The sequence below is a fragment of the Callithrix jacchus genome, chromosome 19 (genome assembly GCF_049354715.1).
Source record: "Callithrix jacchus isolate 240 chromosome 19, calJac240_pri, whole genome shotgun sequence".
NCBI lineage: Eukaryota > Metazoa > Chordata > Mammalia > Primates > Cebidae > Callithrix > Callithrix jacchus.
Window position 1 is genome coordinate 34,651,177 of NC_133520.1, and position 23,522 is coordinate 34,674,698.

Sequence of the window (23,522 nt, forward strand, 5' to 3'; positions counted from 1 at the left end):
TTTTTCTTACCTGATTGCTCTGGCTAGAACTTCCAGTACTATATTGAATAGGAGTGGTGAGAGAGGGCATCCTTGTCTAGTGCTGGATTTCAAAGGGAATGCTTCCAGTTTTTGCCCATTCAGTATGATATTGGCTGTTGGTTTGTCATAAATAGCTTTTATTACTTTGAGATACGTTCCATCGATACCGAGTTTATTGAGGGTTTTTAGCATAAAGGGCTGTTTTATTTTGTCAAATGCCTTCTCTGCATCAATTGAGATAATCATGTGGTTTTTGTTTTTGGTTCTCTTTATGTGGTGAATGACGTTTATAGACTTGCGTATGTTGAACCAGCCTTGCATCCCCGGGATGAATCCTACTTGATCGTGATGAATAAGTTTTTGGATTTGCTGTTGCAATCGGCTTGCCAATATTTTATTGAAGATTTTTGCATCTATGTTCATCATGGATATTGGCCGGAAGTTTTCTTTTCTTGTTGGGTCTCTGCCGGGTTTTGGTATCAGGATGATGTTGGTCTCATAAAATGATTTGGGAAGGATTCCCTCTTTTTGGATTATTTGGAATAGTTTTCGAAGGAATGGTACCAGCTCCTCTTCGTGTGTCTGGTAGAATTCAGCTGTGAATCCGTCTGGACCTGTGCTTTTTTTTGTGTGGTAGGTTCTTAATTGCTGCCTCGACTTCTGACCTTGTTATTGGTCTATTCATAGTTTCAGCTTCCTCCTGGTTTAGGCTTGGGAGGACACAGGAGTCCAGGAATTTATCTATTTCTTCCAGGTTTACTAGTTTATGTGCATAGAATTGTTTGTAATATTCTCTGATGATGGTTTGAATTTCTGTGGAGTCTGTGGTGATTTCCCCTTTATCATTTTTTATTGTATCTGTTTGGTTGTTCTCTCTTTTCTTTTTAATCAATCTGGCTAGTGGTCTGTCTATTTTGTTGATCTTTTCAAAAAACCAGCTCTTGGATTTATTGATTTTTTGAAGGGTTTTTCATGTCTCAATCTCCTTCAGTTCAGCTCTGATCTTAGTTATTTCTTGTCTTCTGCTGGGTTTTGAGTTTTTTTGATCTTGCTTTTCTAGCTCTTTCAATTTTGACAATAGGGTGTCAATTTTGGATCTCTCCATTCTCCTCATACGGGCACTTATTGCTATATACTTTCCTCTAGAGACTGCTTTAAATGTGTCCCAGAGATTCTGGCATGTTGTGTCTTCGTTCTCATTGGTTTTGAAGAACTTCTTTATTTCTGCCTTCATTTCATTGTTTACCCAGTCAACATTCAAGAGCCAGTTGTTCAGTTTCCATGAAGCTGTGCAGTTCTGGGTTGGTTTCTGAATTCTGAGTTCTAACTTGATTGCACTATGGTCTGAGAGGCTGTTTGTTATGATTTCAGTTGTTTTGCATTTGCTGAGCAGTGCTTTACTTCCAATTACGTGGTCAATTTTAGAGTAGGTGTGATGTGGTGCTGAGAAGAATGTATATTCTGTGGATTTGGGGTGGAGAGTTCTGTAAATGTCTATCAGGTTTGCTTGCTCCAGGTCTGAGTTCCAGCCCTGGATATCCTTGTTAATTTTCTGTCTGGTTGATCTGTCTAATATTGACAGTGGAGTGTTAAAGTCTCCCACTATTATTGTGTGGGAGTCTAAGTCTCTTTGTAAGTCATTAAGAACTTGCCTTATGTATCTGGGTGCTCCTGCATTGGGTCCATATATGTTTAGGATCGTTAGCTCTTCTTGTTGTATCGATCCTTTTACCATTATGTAATGGCCTTCTTTGTCTCTTTTGATCTTTGTTGCTTTAAAGTCTATTTTATCAGAGATGAGAATTGCAACTCCTGCTTTTTTTTTGCTTTCCATTTGCTTGGTAAATCTTCCTCCATCCCTTTATTTTGAGCCTTTGTGTATCCTTGCACGTGAGATGGGTTTCCTGAATACAGCACACTGGTGGGTTTTGGATTTTTATCCAATTTGCCAGTCTGTGTCTTTTGATTGGTGCATTTAGTCCATTTACATTTAGGGTTAATATTGTTATGTGTGAATTTGATACTGCCATTTTGATGCTAAGTGGCTGTTTTGCCCGTTAGTTGTTGTAGATTCTTCATTATGTTGATGCTCTTTAGCATTCAGTGTGATTTTGGAATGGCTGGTACTGGTTGTTTCTTTCTATGTGTAGTGCCTCTTTTAGGAGCTCTTGTAAAGCAGGCCTGGTGGTGACAAAATCTCTGAGTACTTGCTTGTTCGCAAAGGATTTTATTCTTCCTTCACTTCTGAAGCTCAGTTTGGCTGGATATGAAATTCTGGGTTGAAAGTTCTTTTCTTTAAGAATGTTGAATATTGGCCCCCACTCTCTTCTGGCTTGTAGTGTTTCTGCCGAGAGATCTGCTGTGAGTCTGATGGGCTTCCCTTTGTGGGTGACCCGACCTTTCTCTCTGGCTGCCCTTAGTATTTTCTCCTTCATTTCAACCTTGTTGAATCTGACAATTATGTGCCTTGGGGTTGCTCTTCTTGTGGAATATCTTTGTGGTGTTCTCTGTATTTCCTGCATTTGAGTGTTGACCTGTCTTGCTAGGTGGGGGAAATTTTCCTGGATGATGTCCTGAAGAGTATTTTCCAGCTTGGATTCATTCTCTTCATCCCCTTCTGGTACACCTATCAAACGTAGGTTAGGTCTTTTCACATAGTCCCACATTTCTTGGAGACTTTGTTCATTCCTTTTTGCGCTTTTTTCTCTGATCTTGGTTTCTCGTTTTATTTCATTGAGTTAATCTTCGACTTCAGATATTCTTTCTTCTGCTTGGTCAATTCGGCTGTTGAAACTTGTGCATGCTTTGCAAAGTTCTCGTATTGTGTTTTTCAGCTCCTTTAGTTCATTCATATTCCTCTCTAAGTTATCCATTCTTGTCATCATTTCCTCAAATCTTTTTTCAAGGTTCTTAGTTTCTTTGCATTGATTTAGAACATGTTCTTTTAGCTCATGGAAGTTTCTCATTATTCTTCTTCTGAAGTCTAATTCCATCATTTCATCACAGTCATTCTCCGTCCAGCTTTGTTCCCTTGCTGGTGAGGAGTTTTGGTCCTTTCTAGGAGGCGAGGTGTTCTGATTTCGGGTGTTTTCCTCCTTTTTGCGCTGGTTTCTTCCCATCTTTGTGGATTTATCCACTTGTCGTCTGCGTAGTTGCTGACTTTTCGATTGGGTCTCTGAGTGGACACCCAGATTGTTGGTGATGAAGTATTTCTGTTACTTGGTTTTCCTTCTACCAGTCTAGCCCCTTCGCTGTACGACTGCTGAGGTCCACTCCAGGCCCTGCTTGTCAGGGGTACACCTATAGCAGCTGCGGAACAGTGAGGGATGCTACCAGTTTCTTTTTCTGCTATCTTTGTCCCTGGATGATGCCTGCCAAATGTCAGTCTTTTGGATATAGAGGGGTCAGGGAGCTGCTTGAGGAGACAGTCTATACTTTATAGGAGCTCAATTGCTGAGCTGTGAGCTCTGTTGTTCATTCAGGGCTGTTAGGCTGCTATGTTTGATTCTGCTGCAACAGAGCTCATTAAAAAACCCCTTTTTTTCTCAAATGCTCTGTCTTGGGGGGTTGGGGCTTTGTTTTTGGATGTCTGTTGAGGTGTCCTGCCCAGCTAGGAGGCAGTCTAATCAGTATTTGACTGCGGAGGCTCCGCCCTGCTGTTGTGAGGCTCGCCCTGTTGCTGCTGGCTCTTGCTGTTCTGCTGCGTTCTCCACCACGGGATACGCCCTGCAGCGGAGTCTCTCTGTTGTAGCGTGTTGCCTCGGCAATGGCAGGCTGCGTCAGCAGTGGGCGTGTATCTCAGTAGGGGCTGGTTGCCTCGGCAACTGCAGGCTGCGTCAGCAGTGGGCGTGCATCTCAGTCAGGGTGGGTTGCCTCAGTAATGGTGGACGCCCCTCCCCCACGGAGCACCTCAGGGACGGTCTCCATGGTGAGCGTTTGGGATCACCATTTTGTCTGTCCCACTGCGCTATCCCACATGCTGTGTCCCTGCAATCCCCTGGGCTGGCCCACTGCCCAAGTCCCTTTCAGTCTTGAGTTCAGCCCTCTCAAGTCTCAGGTTGCCGTTTCAACAGGGCACCCAGACAAGCGCGCCCTGTGGGGATCACTGCGTAGGGCTGGCCACCGCCACCCTGGCTGCTGGCTTCTCCAGGCAGAGCCTCTGCCTGGTGTCCCACGTCTCCTTTATACTTGGGAATTTCCCCTTTCGGTGGGCAACAAAGATCAGTCTGAAAATGCAGCTTTGACTCACCTCTTTGCGGATTAACCGATAGCTTAAATCCTCGGTGGTGTATTTTTAAAGATTTTACTTTATTTGCCTTGAGGAGGTGGTGAGGTGGGTGAGCAGTATCAGTTGCTTTTACTTGGCCTTCCTGCATAAGATAGCTCTTGCCCACAGGTCAAGAATCCAATTTAGGGGTTGGGCCAACTGCCAATTTTATCTATTCTGACTATACTGTCAAGGATAATGTAAATGGCCACAAAGTGGTCTAATAGGAGAGCTATAATGGTTCCAGGTATCAATGTCAACTCAATCCCTATTTGCAATAATGTCTGAATTATTGTACCTTTTTTTTGTTGTTAGTGCACAGTTACTATATAAATAAACATAGGTCCTCTTAGAGGACTGGCAGATTCATTACTGTGCAGAGCTCCCAAGATTTTGTAGCAGCTTCACTCCTGGCAACTGTCTTCATCTTCAGTTAATGATTACTAGGCCTAAAAACTGTCCTAGGTTCATATATTGGGCAACGGAGGCACTTTTATTGGGCCAAATGCCATTGGTCCCTTGATTATCCATCCTTAATTTCTTTTGATGGTACAAAAATAAAGTATATATTATTTTTGGCTGCTCATCTGTTTTCATCCCTAAATATGGTATGGTTTAATCTTCCTAACTCTCAGGCACCCCTGTTGCCTCTCTGACCTTGCAATTCATTATAATAGTTGCATTTATTTAGCTTCTGAGGCCTATGAGCAGCTCTCTGACTGGTATCTGGCTATCAGTGAACCTTTTTCATTCATGACCTTTTTTGTCATCAGCTCCAGCATTTGGTGCTGGTTCTCCTCTTTTCAAGGAATTCCTTACAGCCTTGGTAAATGTTATTTCCTCTAGGACTTCCCATGTGGCATAACTACCTGGTGCATTTTCCAGTGTTCACAAATGTCCACTCCAGCATGCTCACTTTTCTGAGTCATTTCATCCCTTCTTACACCATCTGACATGGAAATCCCAGCATTTCAATCTGACTTACTGTGGGCCATCACCTTTTCCATGCTTGTAGGAGCATCCTGTTGTAGTAGTTATAACTGCCATAGTCCACTGGTGTCGTCCTTGGTCTGGCATTTCTGCTGCTGTCCTTTATTTAACTTTTTCATGCAATGTTTGTGGACCTGACAGTGTTCCCTTTCAGATAGGTTCTCTGTAACATGTCGTCTTGACTATTTCAATGTTCAGGTCACCTTTTTCATTTTTCCTAAGAGTTCTTTTCTATACTGTTTTAAAATGCAGTATTTTCTTCCTGGGCATGCATGGACAGTATCAATTGGGGAGCAATGACTCAGAGATTGTGGATAATGTAACATCCTTACAGTTTCTCACAGATGCATATCTCAGCATTTAGCCTGAAAGTGACTAAATGTATTTTGAGTATGATGTGACTTAGGGCTGAATTCCACCTTCATGCCAAAATGGATCCTAAACAGTGGAAAGGTGAGTGAACTTGTCAATAAGATGAAGGAAAACCTAAGGGCTATAACTAGAGCCTTTCTATGGTTGCTCTGCCTGAGGCTTACAGGAGGGCAGCACGAGTGCCTGGGTTTGGCTATGTGCTCTTATGGGCAGAGAGGATGGAAGGACAGAATGAAGCCTCCCACAAACCACACACATTCTGCAATGTGCTACTTTATATACTTTACAAACTAACGCTCCCTCACTTTTCTGTCTCTCCCTCAAGACTGCCATTTTCCTCCTAGAATTGCCCATGGGCGTTATAAAAAATCTTCGTCATTCAGTATTTTCAAAGACGACGTTACATATGAATGTGATGAAGGCTACATTCTGGATGGAGAGGCAAGACTCTTCTGCCGTGACTCACAGTGGTCAGCTCCAGCCCCTCAATGTAAAGGTAACTCCAGCTTCCTTTTCAGCCCAAGACTAAGTGGGTGGACCTGTCCTGAGAGCACCGAGATCTAAGCTTCTTCCCTGCCAGAGGCAGCATGAAAACATTTGATTTGATTTATTTTAAATAATCAATATATGCAAATGGTACCCAACACAAAAAGTACAAAGGGCATCTCCTCCATTTCTTTCTCCCCATCACAAAATTCAGCCTTCTTGAGGTAGCCCATACCCAGTTTCTTTTTTTTTGAGATGGAGTTTCGCTCTTGTTACCCAGGCTGGAGTGCAATGGCGCGATCTCGGCTCACCGCAACCTCCGCCTCCTGGGTTCAGGCAATTCTCCTGCCTCAACCTCCTGAGTAGCTGGGATTACAGGCGTGTGCCACCGTGCCCAGCTAATTTTTTGTATTTTTAGTAGAGACGGGGTTTCACCATGTTGACCAGGATGGTCTCGATCTCTTGACCTTGTGATCCACCCGCCTCGGCCTCCCAAAGTGCTGGGATTACAGGCTTGAGCCACCGCGCCCGGCCCCCAGTTTCTTATATATTTCCAGAAACATTCTAAAAGCATCACATTTTACCTTAGTGTACCTGTGGCCTGTGGCAAAGTTTCCATGCAAACTTGCTCTAGTATGAATATAGGCTCCCCTGAGCAAATTCTAAACATCATGAGTGACAGTTATTTCCATAAGAGCCTCATGCAGGGCAGGCACAACCTGCTATGCTATAGAGAGTGTGTGTTGGTGTGAGGGTGAAGGGGACTCTTAGTTTGCAGCAGTTGTGGGAACAGGAGGAATTGAGATCAGGTCTGATTTTTACATGAATAGAAGTGTGCTGTCAACATGCATGACTTTGCTGTCAACAACTCCAGTATTTATTTGCCACCATTGTCTCTTCTGTACACAGGAGAATAATAGGCAAGAAGGAAATTTTTATAATTAGAATCTTGCAGCAATCATGACTGTGAGTGAGAGTTACCTTGTTAGCTGGGATTCTGGGATCACATACCTTCTTTAAAAATATCCTGTCATGAAAACAACACATGCTGGAGAGGATGTGGAGAAATAGGAACGCTTTTACACTGTCGTGGGAGTGTTAATTAGTTCAACCACTGTGGAAGATAGTGTAGCGATTCCTCAAGGATCTAGAACCAGAAATACCATTTCACCCAGCAGTCCCATTACTAGGTATGTACCCAAAGGATTATAAATCGTTCTCCTATAAAGACACATACACATATATGTTTATTGCAGCACTACTCACAATAGCAAAGACTTGGAACCAACCCAAATGCCCATCAATGATAGAATGGATAACGAAAATGTGGCACATATACACCATGGAATACTATGCAGCCATAAAAAAGGTTGAATTCATGTCCTTTGCAGGGACATGGATGAAGCTGGAAAGCATCATTCTCAGCAACCTAACACAGGAACATGAAACCAAACACTGCATGTTCTCACTCATAAGTGGGAGTTGAACAATGAGAACACATGGACACAGGGAGGGGAACATCACACACTGGGGCCTGTTGGGGGTGGGGGACTAGGGGAGGGAGAGCATTAGGACAAATACCTAATGTAGATGATGGGTTAATGGGTGCAGCAAACCGCAATGGCACATGTATACCTATGTAACAAGCCCACATGTTCTACACATGTATCCCAGAAATTAAAATTAAAAAAAGAAATATCCTGTCATATTATATAAAATTGTTATCACCTTGAGCAAGTGTCTTAATGTATCTCAACTGTCTCTGAGATAAAATGGGAATAGTAACAGTGCTCACTTCACAGGGCTGTCAGGAGACTGAAATGATAGCAACTTTAAATGCTTAGCAGAACTCTGATAGGTGGACATGCTCAATAAAACGTTAGTATTGTTTTCAAATGAAGGGAAAGATAGAACCATCAGCAGAGCTAAGTACAGTTCATTCTTAGTATCTGAGACTGTTATCATGTCCTTCTTCATAGATTTATAGATTTCTGAAAAATATGATTCCATTACAGCTTTGTGTCTGAAACCAGAATTAGTGAATGGAAGATTGTCTGTGAATAAGAAGCAGTATGTTGAGCCTGAAAATGTCACCATCCAGTGCGATTCTGGCTATGGTGTGGTTGGCCCCCAAATTATCACTTGCTCTGGGAACAGAACCTGGTACCCACAGGTCCCCAAGTGTGAATGGGTAAGTGGCACAATTCCAGGAAGGTCTGTGCTGTCAATCCTTAAAACTGGTGGCATCCCCCACATCTCTGTACCACTCAACAATGGTGAAATCTGACTTGTCAGGATTCATTTCTGAGCCACTCCCACTCAAAGAAACTCTTTGTCTTGAAGCATTCTGGTAAGTTCGGGGTGGTCTCTGACTTCTATATGGCTCTCAGTGAACCTTTTTCATTAATGACCTTTTTTTGGTCATCAGCTCCAGCATTTGATACTGGCTCTCTTTTCAGGGAATTCCTTATGGATTTGGTAAATATTGTTCCCTCTAGGATTTCCCATGTGGCATAAACACCTGGTGTGTTTTCCTGTTCTCACTCGAGAACGGGAACAACTGAGCCCTTACAGAGCAGGGTTTCATAGACCTGGTAGTACTGATTCCTAACTTAACCTTTGTTAAGCTATATGATATACTGTTCCATTTCCCGATGGCCGGCAAAAACAGCCTCTGTTACCATGGAGGCCTTCTGTACAGCTCTCAGAGCAGATCCATGTTCCCCTGGGGAAGACTGCGGTGGGACGCAAGCGATTTCTTGTTTTCCCAGCCTCCACCCCCAGTCTGAGGTTGGTCTCCGTCCAATCCTGTAGTCCTTCCACTGTCAGGATTCACCCTGCTTCATGATTAGGAGGGAAGCTTCTCAATCACACCCACCACTTATATCTCTTTTAGGAGACCCCTGAAGGCTGTGAACAAGTGCTCGCAGGCAAAAATCTCATGCAGTGTCTTCCAAACCCAGAGGATGTGAAAATGGCCCTGGAGGTTTATAAATTGTCTCTGGAGATTGAACAACTGGAACTACAGAGAGACAGGGCAAGAGAATCCACTTTGTATAAAGAACTATAATTTTTCTCAAAGGAAGGAAAAAACATGCCTTTCTGGCTTGCTTCTTGCCATTCAATATGGATAGGTTAGCAAATCTACTGTCAATTTGGCAGTGATATTCATCATAATAAATATCTAGAAATGATAATTTCTAGTTTAGTGCTTTGAGGTTGTGAAATTATTAGTCATCCTGTGTGTGGCTCATGTTTTTCCTTTTCAAGACACTAAGCACACATTTTTTTTTCGATTAAAAATATACATATAAAAACTATTTTGTCTTTGTGGTCATTTAGGACTCTGTGAAATAAGCATCCTTAAAAAACCCATAATGTAAAGTTAGTACATTTGTTTTACTGTTTAGGCCATAAAAAATACGTACTTAGGTGTGATTTTTTTTTTTTTCTGACACAGAGTCGTGCTCAGTTGCCCAGGCTGGAGTGCAGTGATGTGATCTTGGCTCACTGTAACCTCTGCCTCCCAGGGTTCACATGATTCTCCCGCTTCAGCCTCCCAAGTAGCTGGGATTACAGGCACATGCCACTATGCCTGGCTAATTTTAGTATTTTTAGTAGAAACAGGGTTTCACCACGTTGACCAGGCTGGTCTCAAGCTCCTGACCTCAAATGATATGACCACCTTGGCCTCCCAAAGTGCTGGGAAGACAGGAGTAAACACCGTGCCTGGCCATACTTGGGTTCTTATCCTGGACAGACTGGCTTTACTCAACAGTTCCATGTGTGCACAGCACTCAGGTCCTCCCTGGTGAGGTTAAATGTCAATACACCCCAAAGTCTAATGCATTCTCCCTATCTGGGGGAGTCATACCTTCCCCTGAGCCCCGGTTCACGTTGTCTCTTTCACTCATGCCACATCTCCACTGTTGCCTTCCATGAAGAAAGTTTACATTTTGGGTCTGACCTCTTCATTCCAACCCCAGAGAAGGAACTTCAAAAGACAGATGAAGATGAAGCTCACATGTCAGCCCTCTGCATATTCTCAAGTCTTCTATTTGATTTGGTCACCATTTCCTAAACATCAAATTAAAACAGGTTGAGCTACCGCCCCACACATGAAGAGTTACCCTGCATTAAACTGCCTCATATCTCTGGTTACTCTAGGAAATTTTATTCCTTTAAGTCACCCCTTTTTCTCACTCTTGCTTCCTGTGCAATCTCTTACTCACTTTTATCCCAGCTCCTCTGGCTGTCTCTTCTTTCCCTGCACACACAACTCTGACCTTTTGAACACTGGCCTTTTCGGCTTAGTTTTCCCAAACATGTTTCATGAAGGAAATGGCATGATGGGAGGCTTCTACTGAAACTTCCACTGAACTTCAGATGTAACAGAGGAGATGGAGCTGTTGGAGAAACCCACTGCTATAGTATGAATGTTTGACCCCTCCAAACTCATGTTGAAAGTAAACCCCCAATGTGAAACTATTGAAAATTGGGGTTTTTAAGAGGTGGCTGGTTCATGAGGGTTCTGTCCTGATAAATGGATTAAACCATTCAAGGATGAATGTTTCATGTGCTAATGAGAAGAATGATTCTGCAGCTGTTATTACAGAAGTGGAACTGGTGGCTTTATCAGAAGAAGAGAGATCTGAGTTAGTATGCTCAGCCCCCTCACCATGTAATGCCCTGTGCTACCTTGGGACCCTGCAGAGTCCCCATCAGGAAGAAAGCCCTCACCAGATGCCGAGCCATGACCTCGGATTTCCCAGACTTGAGAATTGTAAAAATATTTTTTTTTACTAATTGTTTATAAATGACTCAGTTTCAGGTGTTCTGTTATAAGCAACAGAAAACAGACTAAGACATTCACTTAACATAGAAGGTATCTATCCATAATCTTAAAAGCCATTACCCATTAGGCTACTAGGAATTTCTTGGTTTAATGTTTATTTTTGAATTTCCCCGATCCAAGAATTTGCGAGCAACTAGTTTCCCTGGAAGGTGGTTCCAAAAAACACTGTGAGTGAGTGGCCAGTAAGTTGGGGAAGGGAGGAAAGCCCATGAGGAAACAGTGTTGAGGGGGTTATTGCATTGCCAACCAGGACTCAATCATGCTGGCAGCATCTGAGAACACGTAGAACCCAACTCTGAGTTGTTCTCCTCAGGATGAACACCTGGGTATGTACCTGCCTAATCTCTTCTCTCACTGGTGAAGTTTTGTTCTAGGTAGCAATGGCTCTCAGACCCAAGGGATCCACACTGTTGGCTGGCCAAGCAGGCTTCAAGGATGGGGATCACCTTCAGGCAGAGAGACATGGGTAGCCAATGGCACCTATGGGAACATTTGCAGTAAACTCTAGAGTAGGTCAAGGGCATATGGCCAGGGTACAAATGGTGTCTTCTATAGTCACCTTTTCTGTATGGTTCTATCTGTTGACTAAGCACTATGGCATTGGCCAGTCTCTACTGCCTTACAGGAACATCAGTACCTTTTTTTTTTTTTTTGAGACGGAGTTTCGCTCTTATTACCCAGGCTGGAGTGCAATGGTGCGATCTCGGCTCACGGCAACCTCCGCCTCCTGGGTTCAGACAATTCTCCTGCCTCAGCCTCCCGAGTAGCCGGGATTACAGGCACGTGCCACCATGCCCAGCTAATTTTTTGTATTTTAGTAGAGACGACGTTTCACCATGTTGACCAGGTTGGTCTCGATCTCTTGACCTCGTGATCCACCCGCCTCGGCCTCCCAAAGTGCTGGGATTACAGGCGTGAGCCACCACGCCCGGCCTCATCAGTACCTTTTTTGTATTAATGTTGAAGATTGCAACCTCACTGAATTCATTTATCAATTCTAACAGTTTTTTGATGGAGTCTTTATGTTTTTCTAAATATAAGATAATGTCATCTACAAACAGGGACAATTTGACTTCTTCCTTTCCAACCTGAATGCCCTTTCTTCCCCTCTTTTCTTGTCTAATTGCTCAGGCTAGGATTTCCAGTACTATGTGGAATAAAAGTGGTGAAACTGGGCATCTTTGTTTTTTTCTAGATCTTAGAAGAAAGGCTTTCAACTTTTCCCCATTTAGAATGGTATTAGCAGTGGGCTTGTCTTATGGCCTTTTCCCCATTTAGAATGGTATTAGCCGTGGGCTTGTCTTATGGCCTTTTCCCCATTTAGAATGGTATTAGCCTTGGGCTTGTCTTATGGCCTTTTTTGGTTTTAGGTACTTGATATAATTTTGATTTCCAAAAATTTATTGTGACTTGTTTTATGGGCTAACATAGAGTCTATCCTGGAGAATATTTCATGTGCTAATGAGAAAATGTGTTTCTGCAGCTGTTAGACGAAATGTTCTGTAAATGTCAGTTTGTTCCATTTGATAGAGAGTGTAGTTTAACTCCAAAATTTCTTTGTTAGTTTACTGTCATGATGATCTGTTCATGATGATTGCTGAAAGTGGGGTGTTGAAATCCTTTAGTATTATCGTATTGCAGTCAATCTCTTTCTTTAAGTCTATTCTTGCTTTATATATTAAGATACTCTGGTCTGGTGGGTATATGCATTCATAAATACATACACAAACACAATTGTTATATCCTCTTCATCATTACATTTATTACAAAATGATCTTCTTCTAAAAAATTATTTTGACCTAAAGTCTATTTGATCTAAGTTTATCTACTTCTGCTTTTTTTGGGTTATTTTTCACATTGGTTATCTTTCTCCATCCTTTCACACTAAGTGTATGTCTTCATGGACGAAATGAGCTTCTTGAGGACAGCATATAGCTGAGCCTTGTTTTCTAAAATCCATTCTGCCATTCTATGTCTTTCAATAGGAGAATTTAATCCATTCACACTCAAGATTATTACTGACAGCTAAAGACATACTATTACCATTTTGTTGCTTATTTTCTGTGTGTGTTGTGTTTTTTTATGGAGTGTTTCTTTCTTTGTCACTCTCTGACTCTCTTCTTTCATAGTTAATTGTCTTAGTACCTTGTTTTGATTTCATGCTATTCATTTAATTTAAAAGTTTTTAAAACATTTATTTTAAGTTCTGTGTTACATGTGCAGGACATGCACGTTTGTTACACATTTAAATGTGTGCCGTGGTGGTTTGCTGCATCTATCAACACATCATCTAGGTATTAAGCCCTGAATGCATTAGCTATTTATCCTGATGCTCTCCCTTGCCTTGCCCTCTGAAAGGCCCCAGTGTGTTGTTCCCCTTCCTGTGTCCATGTGTTCTCATTGTGTAGCTCCCACTTATAAGTGAGAACATGTGGTGTTTGGTTTTCTGTTCCCGTGTTAGTTTGCTGAGGATAATGGCTTCCAGCTCCATCCATATCCCTGCAAAAGACATGAGCTCATTCCTTTTTATGGCTTCATAGTATTTCATTGTGTATATGTACCACATTTTCTTTATCCAGTCGATCATTGATGGGCATTTGGGTTGATTCCATGCCTTTGCCACTGTGAATAGTGCTGCCATAAACATACACATGCATGTATCTTTATAATAGAATGATTTATGTTCTTTTGGATATATACCCAGTAATGAGATTGTTGGGTCAAATGGTATTTCTGGTTCTAGGTCTTTGAGGAATCACCACACTGTCTTCCACAGTGGTTGATATTTATTTTTTAATGTATCTACTATAAGTTTTTGCTTTGTGGTTTCCTTAAGACTTATAAAAATTTTATAGTCATAATAGATTATTTTAAACTGACAGCAATTTAACTTTGATCACAAAGAAAATAGTGGAAGCAAAAACAAACTATTCTTTAACATCACTCCTCCCCACATTTTGATGTCTCTATTTGCATCTTTTTTATTGCCTATCTCTATTGTTGTAGTCATTATCTGTAACAGTTGGTTTTTCAGTCTTCATGCTAAAGATATAAGTGATTGAGTTGCTACAGTTACAACATTATTCTAAATCTGTGTGTATGCTTACTTTTACCAATATGCTTTATACTCCCAGATGTTTTCTTCTAACACATCAGTGTCCTTTTCTTTCAGATTAAAGAGCTCTCTTTAACATTTCTCTTAAAACAAATCTCGTCTTGATGAATTTCCTCAAATTTTGTTTGTCCAGGTAAGTCTTTATCTCTCCTATATATGTAAAGTTAGCTTTGCTGGGTACTCATATTCATATTGGACTTTTTTTTATTATTCAGTACTTTGAATATATCCTTCCACTCTCTCTTGGCCTGCAGAGTTTTTGCTGAGAAATCTGAAAGCTGTCTTAGGGCTCTGTTTAATGTGACATATTTTTTTTTCTCTTGCTGTTTTCAGTATTCTATGTCCGACATTTGATAATTTCATTATGATGTGCCTTGGGAAATAATTCCTCTTTGGGTTGAAGTGGATTGGTGACCTCTGAGCTCCACGTACCTGAATGCTATAATCTTTCTCTAGATTTGGGGATTTTCAGCCATTATTTGGTTAAATTTTCTTTCTAGGCCTTTTTGTCTCTTGTCTCCTTGGAATCTCCTATTATGTAGAGGTTAGTTTGATAGACTCCCATAATTCTCATAGGTCTTCCTCACTGCATTTTATTCTTTTCTTCTTTTTGTCCTCTGATTGGTTAATTTCATATGTTCTGTCTTTGAGTTTGCTGAATTTGTGTTTTTTTTTTTTCCCTGTCACTCAGGCTAGAACACAGTGGTGCAATCATAGGTCACTGTAACCTTGAACTCCTGAGCTTAAACAATTCTCCCATTTCAGCCTCCTGAGGAGCTAGGCCTACAGGCATGCACTATAATGCCTGGCTTTTTTTCTTAAGAGACAAGAAGTCTTATTATATCTCCCAGGCTGGTCTCAAACTCCTGGTCTCAAGCAATCCTCTTATCTTGGCCTCCCAAAGTGCTGGGATTATAGGCATAAGAGCCAGGCTTGTTGATTCTTTCTTCTGTTTGATCAGGTCTGCTGCTGAAGCTTTCTGTTGAGTTTTTCAGTTAAGTTATTGCATTCTTTATTTCTAGAATTTCTATTTGGTTTTTAAAGGTTGTTCCTAGGCTGGGCCTGGTGGTTTATGCCTGTAATCCCAGTGCTTTGAGAGGGCAAAGGGGGAGGATCACTTAAGCCCAGGAATTTGAGACCAGCCTGAGCAATATAGGGAAGCCCTGTTTCCACAAAAAATTTAAGAATTAACCAGGCATTGTGGCATGTGCCTGTACCAGCCACTTGGGAGGCTGGGACTGGAGGATCACTTGAGACCAGGAATTTGAGACGGCATTGAGCTATGATCATACCACTGCACTCCAGGCTGGATGAAAAAGTGAGACCCCATCCCTAAGACACAAACAAAAGCCAAAAATTATTCTTATTTCTCTGAAAATTTCTTATTTTGTTCTGGCTTGTTTTCTAAATTTTATTGAATTTTCTATCCATACTTTTGTGATTTCCTGGATTTTTAAAAGAGGATTCTTATTAATAATTTGTTAGACAGTTCACAGATCTTTAATTCTTCAGGGTCTATTACTGGAGCTTTGTTGGTTTTTGCCCACAATTTTTTCCAATCCTGTGTATTTACATTGATGCTTGCACATTTGAAGAGATGGACACCTCCAGCTTTTGTGGGTGTTCTTTGGTGATGTTAAGCTTTTACTACTTAATGTTGTAATTTAATTTGCTGGCCTGTAGTTGCTTCCCATTCTGGGAAGGACTTATATTGAGCACCAGAACTTGAACACTACCCTGGAACTAAATCATTGCCCTTTCATTGTTTCCCAGTCTGCGGAAGACTTAGTGTGAGCACAAGAACTTATATCATGCACAGGAGCTTAAACACAGACCTGCGGTGGTTTCCAGGTTTGGGCAAGACTTAAGAGAGCAGCAGAACTTCATCACTGACCTTGCAGTTGCTTCCAGGTTGGGGGAAAGTTCCATGTAAGCGTCCGGGCTGTGTGGGAAATCTGATCAGGGACTCAGGCCTTCCCATGGATTGTATCCCATGAAGCACTATGGCACTGTCCAGTCTCCTCTGCGTGATGCCTACCTGATAGAAATGCAGAGTAGACACCAAGATCCACATGTCAGTCCCTGTGATAAGCACCCCTTCTCCTCACTTGTCTTCAATTCACCCCAGGTGGTTCAGCCCTCCTGGCATTCCCAGTGCTTCCTGAGGGACAGGACTGCTGTGGGCTTCCCATGAAAATTCCCAGACCAGTGGGGAGATCGAATGTCCAGTTCCAGTTCCCTCCTCCCACTTTGGAAACTGTGGGTCCCAGGAAATTCTCTGTGAGTGGCAGTTATGCCAGCTTAGGGGAGAGGGTGGCACAGTCTATAAATGACCATTTCTGTTACCAGTTGTGGTTTTGTTGTAGGGGCTTTCTCCTCCTTTCTCCCAGGTTCTGGTGAATTCAAGGTGATGTTCTTGTCTTTTAACAGTTGCTAGTTGGGCCGGGCGCGGTGGCTCACACTTGTAATCCCAGCCCTTTGGGAGGCTGAAGTGGGTGGATCATCAGGTCAAGAGATTGAGACCATCCTGGTCAACATGGTGAAACCCCGTCTCTACTGAAAATACAAAAAATTAGCTGGGCATAGTGGCGCCTGCCTGTAATCCCAGCTACTCAGGAGGCAGAGGCAGGAGAATTGCCTGAACCCAGGAGGCAGAGGTTGCGGTGAGCCGAGATCGCGCCATTGCACTCCAGCCTGGGTAACAAGAGCGAAACTCCGTCTCAAAAACAAACAAACAAACGAACAACAACAACAACAACAACAACAACAAAAGATGCTAGTTGTACTTTTATGGGGAGGAGTGGTGCTGAGGATCTTCTATTTCACTAACCAGAAATGAACTAATTTTATAAATAAAATTAAAATTCCCACTATTCAAAAAGTCACCTTCCACACCATTTTATGATTGGATAAGAATGGGTAATTATGTATGCTTATATTTTCATGTTATTAACATGTTTAAACAGAGTTATCCACCCCAACTCTCAGTCTTTTAAGAGTATACAGAAGAAATAGTTGAGGTTTATAATACTGGCCCTTTATTTTTCCTTTCTTACCATTCTTTACTAATATAAAGGAGTAATGTTGACTCATTTTCACATAGATTTAAATTATGCTTCCATTCTTTAGTTTATCCTTTTATTTAAATCTCTTTTGAAAATTATTTGAAATAAATACATATATGTTCTAACAAATATTAAAATAATAAAGGTAGGTATAGATAGCTTACCTCCATTATATTATCCATTTTTCTTTCCATTTTAAATTTAAATTTCACATTTAAGATTTTAACTTTGTATGTAGTTCTATGAATTATAAACCATGTTGGAAATGCATCTATTTCTTGACCTTTATTTATATTTAAATTAAGATATATTCAAATTTAACAAATTAGTGTATTATCTGGTGCACACAATTACCTTTTCCTGCTCCTATAGAACCATTGTCATATCTTGCAATTTTTTTCTGATATTTATCTTCATAGTTTAAGATAATATGTTTTCTTCTGTTTTTCTTGTTCTTCATTTTAGCTGTTATCTATTGATTACAGATGATTAAATATTTATTTAATCATCTAATGTACCACCTGCTTTTCTTTTTTCTTTGAATATGTTTATTGGTAGCATCAATAACTTTTACATGTCATGACTATGCAATATACCAAGCAGTGTTTTGTGAGCAGGTTTCCTTCATTTTGTTTTCATTTGTTGTCTATAATCTCCTTTTCCAGTAATATTATTTGCTTGCTTGCTTGTTTTCTTTTCTGCATCTATGTACATTTCCTCCTAAATGCTCCAAGAGATTTTTCAGTCTATCAAATGTATTCCAAATGTTGAGATATAATACGCTTTACCAGTTCCTGTCTTATTCCTATGCACCTTTCTCCCAGAGCCCTAGAAACATACTTTGAAACAAGAATTAAAGTGTAGGTCATTAGCTTAGGAGGTACAGGAAATACCAGGAGAGGAAGGCAGCGAAATGTGAAAGGAAAGGCAACCCAAAAAGGATATGTTACTAAGCTAGTTAGGATGACCAAAGCCTCATCCCAAGGGAACCTGGTAAAGATGATAAATTTGCACCTAAGAGTAATCATACCTAAGGGTAGGGAGCTGGGATATTTATACAATATTTCCATCAGTTGTTAATTGAGGTCTGCTGCTGCAAGGTGTTATCTTCAGTTTATCCTGCTAAGTGCAAATCATAGTAGCCTTCCATGTTTGTGGGGAAAGCCCAGGTAAAACGAAACAGATATTGGCAGTTGAAAGTTGTTTTGAGTGTGCTGAAGTGGCCGCCCCCTGGTGATACTGACAGGACATTGACAGGCTCTGCTACACATTCCAGCAAGCAATGGACACACAAATCTGTCGGGTCTCCTTCCCGCCCCATCTTTGCTTTATTGACTCATGTTCTTCTCTTTCTTATTTCCTCATTTTACTGGATCATATCCTCCAGGAACTGCCTAAGAAATGATGGATAGGAAGTAAACTATTGAGTGCACTCCTGTATTCTTGAAACTGTCATTATTGTCACAGTTGATTGATAGTTTGGCTGGGCACAGCAGGCTGGATAAAGAATATTTTTTCTTCTCATTTTAAAGGAATTTATCTATTGTTTTAATATACTCCATACAGCTATTGAGCAGTCAGAAGACATCCTAATTTCTGACCTGATTTTTCTCCAACTCTGGAAGCTTTTAGGATACAATCTTTACTAGTGATGTTCTAAAATATCACATTGGTTTTCTTTGCTGTATGATTTATTTTCATTTCTTAAGCTAATTCTTGGTGGGATCTTTCAATAAAAGAACTGATGTTCTTTTATTCTGAGAAATTTTCTTATAAAATGTTTTCAATAACATTTCTTCACTGTTTTCTCTCTTAATGGAAACCAAACTCATTTGATATTGAGCCTCCTCGTTAATTATTGGATTTAGTTATGTTTTCTGTCTTCATTCTTACCCGCAGTCCTCCAAACACTTTTTTGGAGATTTCCTTGACTTCAGATGTTTTTGCTGAATTTTTAAATTTCTTTTAAGAACACTTTGTAACATTTTTCCAAGAATTAAAAAAATATTTTCTGTCTTTAAAAAAAACAGTAATCCTATTCTTTCTACCTAGACTCATTCTTATCTCTATGGAGCTCTTTTGCAATAGAGAAGTATGATTTTGCTCCCTGCAAACCTCTGTTAATGATCATTCATCAGCAGTTGTTCTGTAAGAGAAAGGCCCACATAATCTCATTTAAAGTTCTGTGTGTGTGAACAAATTTTGCTGGCAGCAGGTTTTCTTGAAGCATGATGGAACAGTGAGGCATTTAAAATCAACTTGTGACTATAACAGAGAACTGTTTGCCTGTATCAACCTTTATTTATACTTTAAGTAATAGAACCATTTCTACCATTTTAAGTAGCAGCAGGGCACAGGGTTGCTCAACTAGGCCCTCCCTTGAGGCAACCTCCCAATAAATGCAACTTGCTTGTCACCTTTTTAAAAAGGAAGCTTCTTGCTCTCTTCTTCCTCTTTCCTCCTCTTGAGGGCTGAAATGCTGATAGGGTGCCTGAGAACCAGCTTCTGCCTTGTTGAGAAGGACAGCATCCTGGGGGATATTAAAGCAACAAGGAGAAAAGGACCTAGCCCCTAGCTGACCATGTTGAGCAATACTGCCTTCCAACCTAAATGGGTTTGTGACTCTGAACTGTTTTTGAAAGAATAATAAAGTTCTACCTGCTCTGAGCCACTGAGTTTTCAAGTATCCTGTCTAATGACCAGTATAGGGTGATGAATATCCAAATACTAATGTTTATTTGTGTCTTCTCTGTTGTTGTCCAGTTGCTCCAGAGAGGGAACTTCTGTTTTTTTGCTTGTTTACAACTGGAATTTACAACTTAAATTTCCCATGCAAAATGAGGCAATTACTGCTTCTAACTATTCAAAGTTCTGTTTCTTCATATATTCTTCAGACTATTTCCATCACCAGATTACTTTTGCGCTATCAAGATCAAGAGGACCTTCTTTCCTGAAATGATTGCACCTATCTCTAAAAAACAAAGCAGTTGCATTTGTCTGCTTGCTTTAAGTTACATATTTTTCTTTACACTATGGCTAACTAGTTCGTCTATTTCCTTCAGAAGTTCACCCACAATGGTGCTGAATAATTACACTAGGAGTAAAAAATGTTTAGGTTATCTGGAATGTGAATTTGGTGCTAAAATTTAGTTGAGCCTGAGTGAAGTCAAATATGAAACCCCTGCTTCCAAATATCCTTCTTTGACCACAAGAAAATAATAAATTAAAATGAAGTAAATTGTTTCTATTCCAGGTTTAATAACTCTGGGGAGAAAGAAATTAGTAAGCTAGAGGCTCTGCCATAAAAAAAGTTATAACTAAAGAAAGACTATTTTGTTTACATTACCATTTTATATTTATGGGCACTAAAAAAGGGACATGGATTGTTTAGAATTAGGTCTATGAGGAGGAAGTACCAGAAGCTAGAACAGGGACAAAATGAGAATGAAAGCAGACCGGGAAGTCTTACCCCTACCTCCAAAGTTTGCTTTTTAGTTAAAAAGGAAATACTGAAAAATTTCATCAGCAAATGTATAACTACCTTCACTTCTCAATTGCAAAACTGTGAGAAGGTCTGATATAGGTATGTGCTTAGTTTTAACCAAGTCTCACTTCTGAATCCAAATCTTTCAACAGTGTTTGGACATTAAAACAATATGAATAGACATGTTATGATTCAGCATGTAGAAAACTATGGTCCAATACTGTACAGTATTTCCTATTTTATCCAGCTACTCAGTTTTTATCCTCCTCCAAGATACGTCCTAATTTATTCCAGAAAGATCTTCCTTCACTTGCCAGTACTCTTAGTCGGTCACCACTTCTTCTTACAGAACCTATTTCCTCAGGCCTCACCTCATCTTGCCCTGTTCCTCCTTTTCAACTGCCATCATTCTTTTGATTTGTAGCAATCATCTTTTATCCTGTCATTTATGGTTTCATAAAATAAGCATGCATCCCTGAATACTCTAGCCGAGTGTTTGTTACTTCTTTTTATATATAAAATCATTCAGTATGTATTATATTTTGTCTGATTTCTTTTGCTTACATTTGTGAGATTTACTTATGTTGTGTCTAGTTGTCATTTATCAATTTTTATTGCTATATATTATACCATTCTGTGACTCTACTACATTTCATCCACTTTATTAAGGATACTATTTAGATGGTTTTAGTTCTCTGGCTATTACATAACTATGAATATGCCCATACATGTATTTTGGTGTACATGCTGGTTGTATATGTGCATATTCAACTTTCTTTCATAGACAAATTTCCAATATCTAGTTTTATATCCTGGCTGTGCTACTTAAAAGTTATATGATCAGTAAAACACAATTGAGATCTTTTGAAATAATCCAGTCAATGGGAAAATAAAGAAATAATAGTACAAAAGAATGAAGAAAGCCCATAGAGCTTATGGGACACTATTAAGTGAACAAATATTTACATTTAGGAGTGTTGGGAGAGAAGATATGGAGAAAGGCACAGAAAGCCTATTTAATAAAACAATAGCTGAAAAGTTGCCAAGTGTGGGAAAAGATATAACATCCAGATCCAGGAAGCAGAAGAATCCCAATTTAAATTCAATAAAAGTGATCCTCTCTGAGGCACATTGTAATAGAAAGACAAAAACAAAGACAAATACAGCAAAGTTACAAGAAAAAAAATGTTAAGTCACATATAAGGAACCACCATTAGACTATTGGCAGATTTCTTAGCAGAAACCCTGCATACCAGGAGAGATTGGAAAGATATCTTCATGACGCTGAAAGAAAAAAGCTGTCAGTCAACAATACTATAGCCAGCAAAGCTATTTTTCAGAAATAAAGGAGAAATAAAGACCTTCCCAAACAAACAAAAGTGAAAAGAATTCATTGACAATAGACCAGCCTTAAAATAAAATGCTTAAGAGAGTGCTACAGTTGAAAATGAGAGCTGATGATACTTTCATGGAAACACATGATATTATTAAATTCACTAGTAGAGGTAAATTTAAAAATTACACTTTGAATACTCCAGTGATGTAATGGTGCTATGTAAATCTCTCAATCCTCTAATATAAATTTTAAAGTCAAAATCGTCAAAACAACAATAGCTACAATTAGTGGCTAAAGAACACAGAATAAAGAAGTAAATTAGGGCAAGAAAAATATAAATTGTGAGAAAGACGGGAAAAGTCTAGAGTATTTTTTATGCGACCAAAGTTAAGTTGGTATCAGCTAAAAATATTCAATATAACTATGGGACTCTTTATGTTTGCTTGATGGTAACCACAAAGAAGGAAATTACAGAATACACACAGATAAGAAAGAGAAAGGGAACAAAGTTAAACACCACAGAAAACCACCAACAAGAGAGGAAGCAACAAAAATGAAGAAAGAAATAGAAGACCTATATAACAACCAAAGCAATTAACAAAATGGCAAGAGTCCATCCCTACCTATCAACAATAATCGTGAATGTAAATAAATCAATTTTTTAAATTGAAAGGTACATAGTGACTGAATGAATAAAACCACAAGATCCAACCATGTGCCACCTATAAGAGATTCACCTCATGGTTAAAGTCAAATATAGACTGAAATTGAAGGAATGGAAAAAGATATTCCAAGCAAACAAAATCTAAAGCAAACAGGAGTAGCAATACTTACATATAAATAGATTTGAAGTAAAAAAACTAAAACAAAAACTGTAAAACAGTCATTATATAATGATAAAAGAATGAATTCAGTAGGAGTAAATAAGAATTCTAACTACATATGCACCCAATCCTGTAGCACCCAGAAGTATAAAGCAAATATTAGACCTAAAGAGAAAGAAGGACTGCAATACATTAATACTAGGGAACATCAGCATCTCACTTTCAGCAATGAATATATTATTTAGGAAAAAAAATAAACCCATAAACATCAGACTTAAAGTGCACCATAGACCAAATGGCTCTAACTGACCTTTACAGAATATTCCATACAATAGCTCAGAATACACACTCTCAATTGTACATGGAATATTCTCCAGGATAGATCAGATGTTAGGCCGCAAAACAATTCTTGACAAATTTAAGAAGGTAGAGATTATATCAAATAGGTTTTCTTATTACCATAATGTGAAACTTGAAATTAACAAAGAGAAAAACTTTAAAAACTTCACAAATATTTACAAAGTTAAACATGTTCCTAAACAATCAATTGGTCAAAAAGAAATTAAAAGGAAAACTAAAACACTTTTTGAGACAATTGCGAGTAACAACATATTGTAACAAAACCTATCGGATGCAGCAAAACTAGTAATTGAGAAGTTTATAGCAATAAATAGATACATAAAAAAGAAGAGAGATTTCTAATAAAC

General features: G+C 39.6%; 1 protein-coding gene and 1 long non-coding RNA gene across 4 annotated transcripts in view; one reads left to right on the forward strand and one right to left on the reverse strand.

The window, feature by feature from the left end:
* C4BPA (complement component 4 binding protein alpha) overlaps nucleotides 1-9,453 on the forward strand; it is a 44,457-nt gene extending 35,004 nt beyond the window's left edge. For all 3 annotated transcript variants that reach the window (XM_008985588.5, XM_002760742.7, XM_078357014.1), the window contains 3 exons: nucleotides 5,976-6,146; nucleotides 8,152-8,327; nucleotides 9,033-9,453. In XM_008985588.5, the coding sequence (XP_008983836.1) occupies nucleotides 5,976-6,146; nucleotides 8,152-8,327; nucleotides 9,033-9,206 (521 nt within the window). In that variant the 3' untranslated portion in view covers nucleotides 9,207-9,453. The remainder of the gene's footprint in view (nucleotides 1-5,975; nucleotides 6,147-8,151; nucleotides 8,328-9,032) is intronic.
* Nucleotides 9,186-23,522, reverse strand: part of LOC144580407 (uncharacterized) — a 119,604-nt gene continuing 105,267 nt past the window's right edge. Inside the window, exons 2-4 of the long non-coding RNA XR_013529882.1 lie at nucleotides 16,453-16,659; nucleotides 16,001-16,144; nucleotides 9,186-10,213 (exon numbers count right to left, since the gene is read on the reverse strand). This is a non-coding gene — a long non-coding RNA (uncharacterized LOC144580407). The remainder of the gene's footprint in view (nucleotides 10,214-16,000; nucleotides 16,145-16,452; nucleotides 16,660-23,522) is intronic.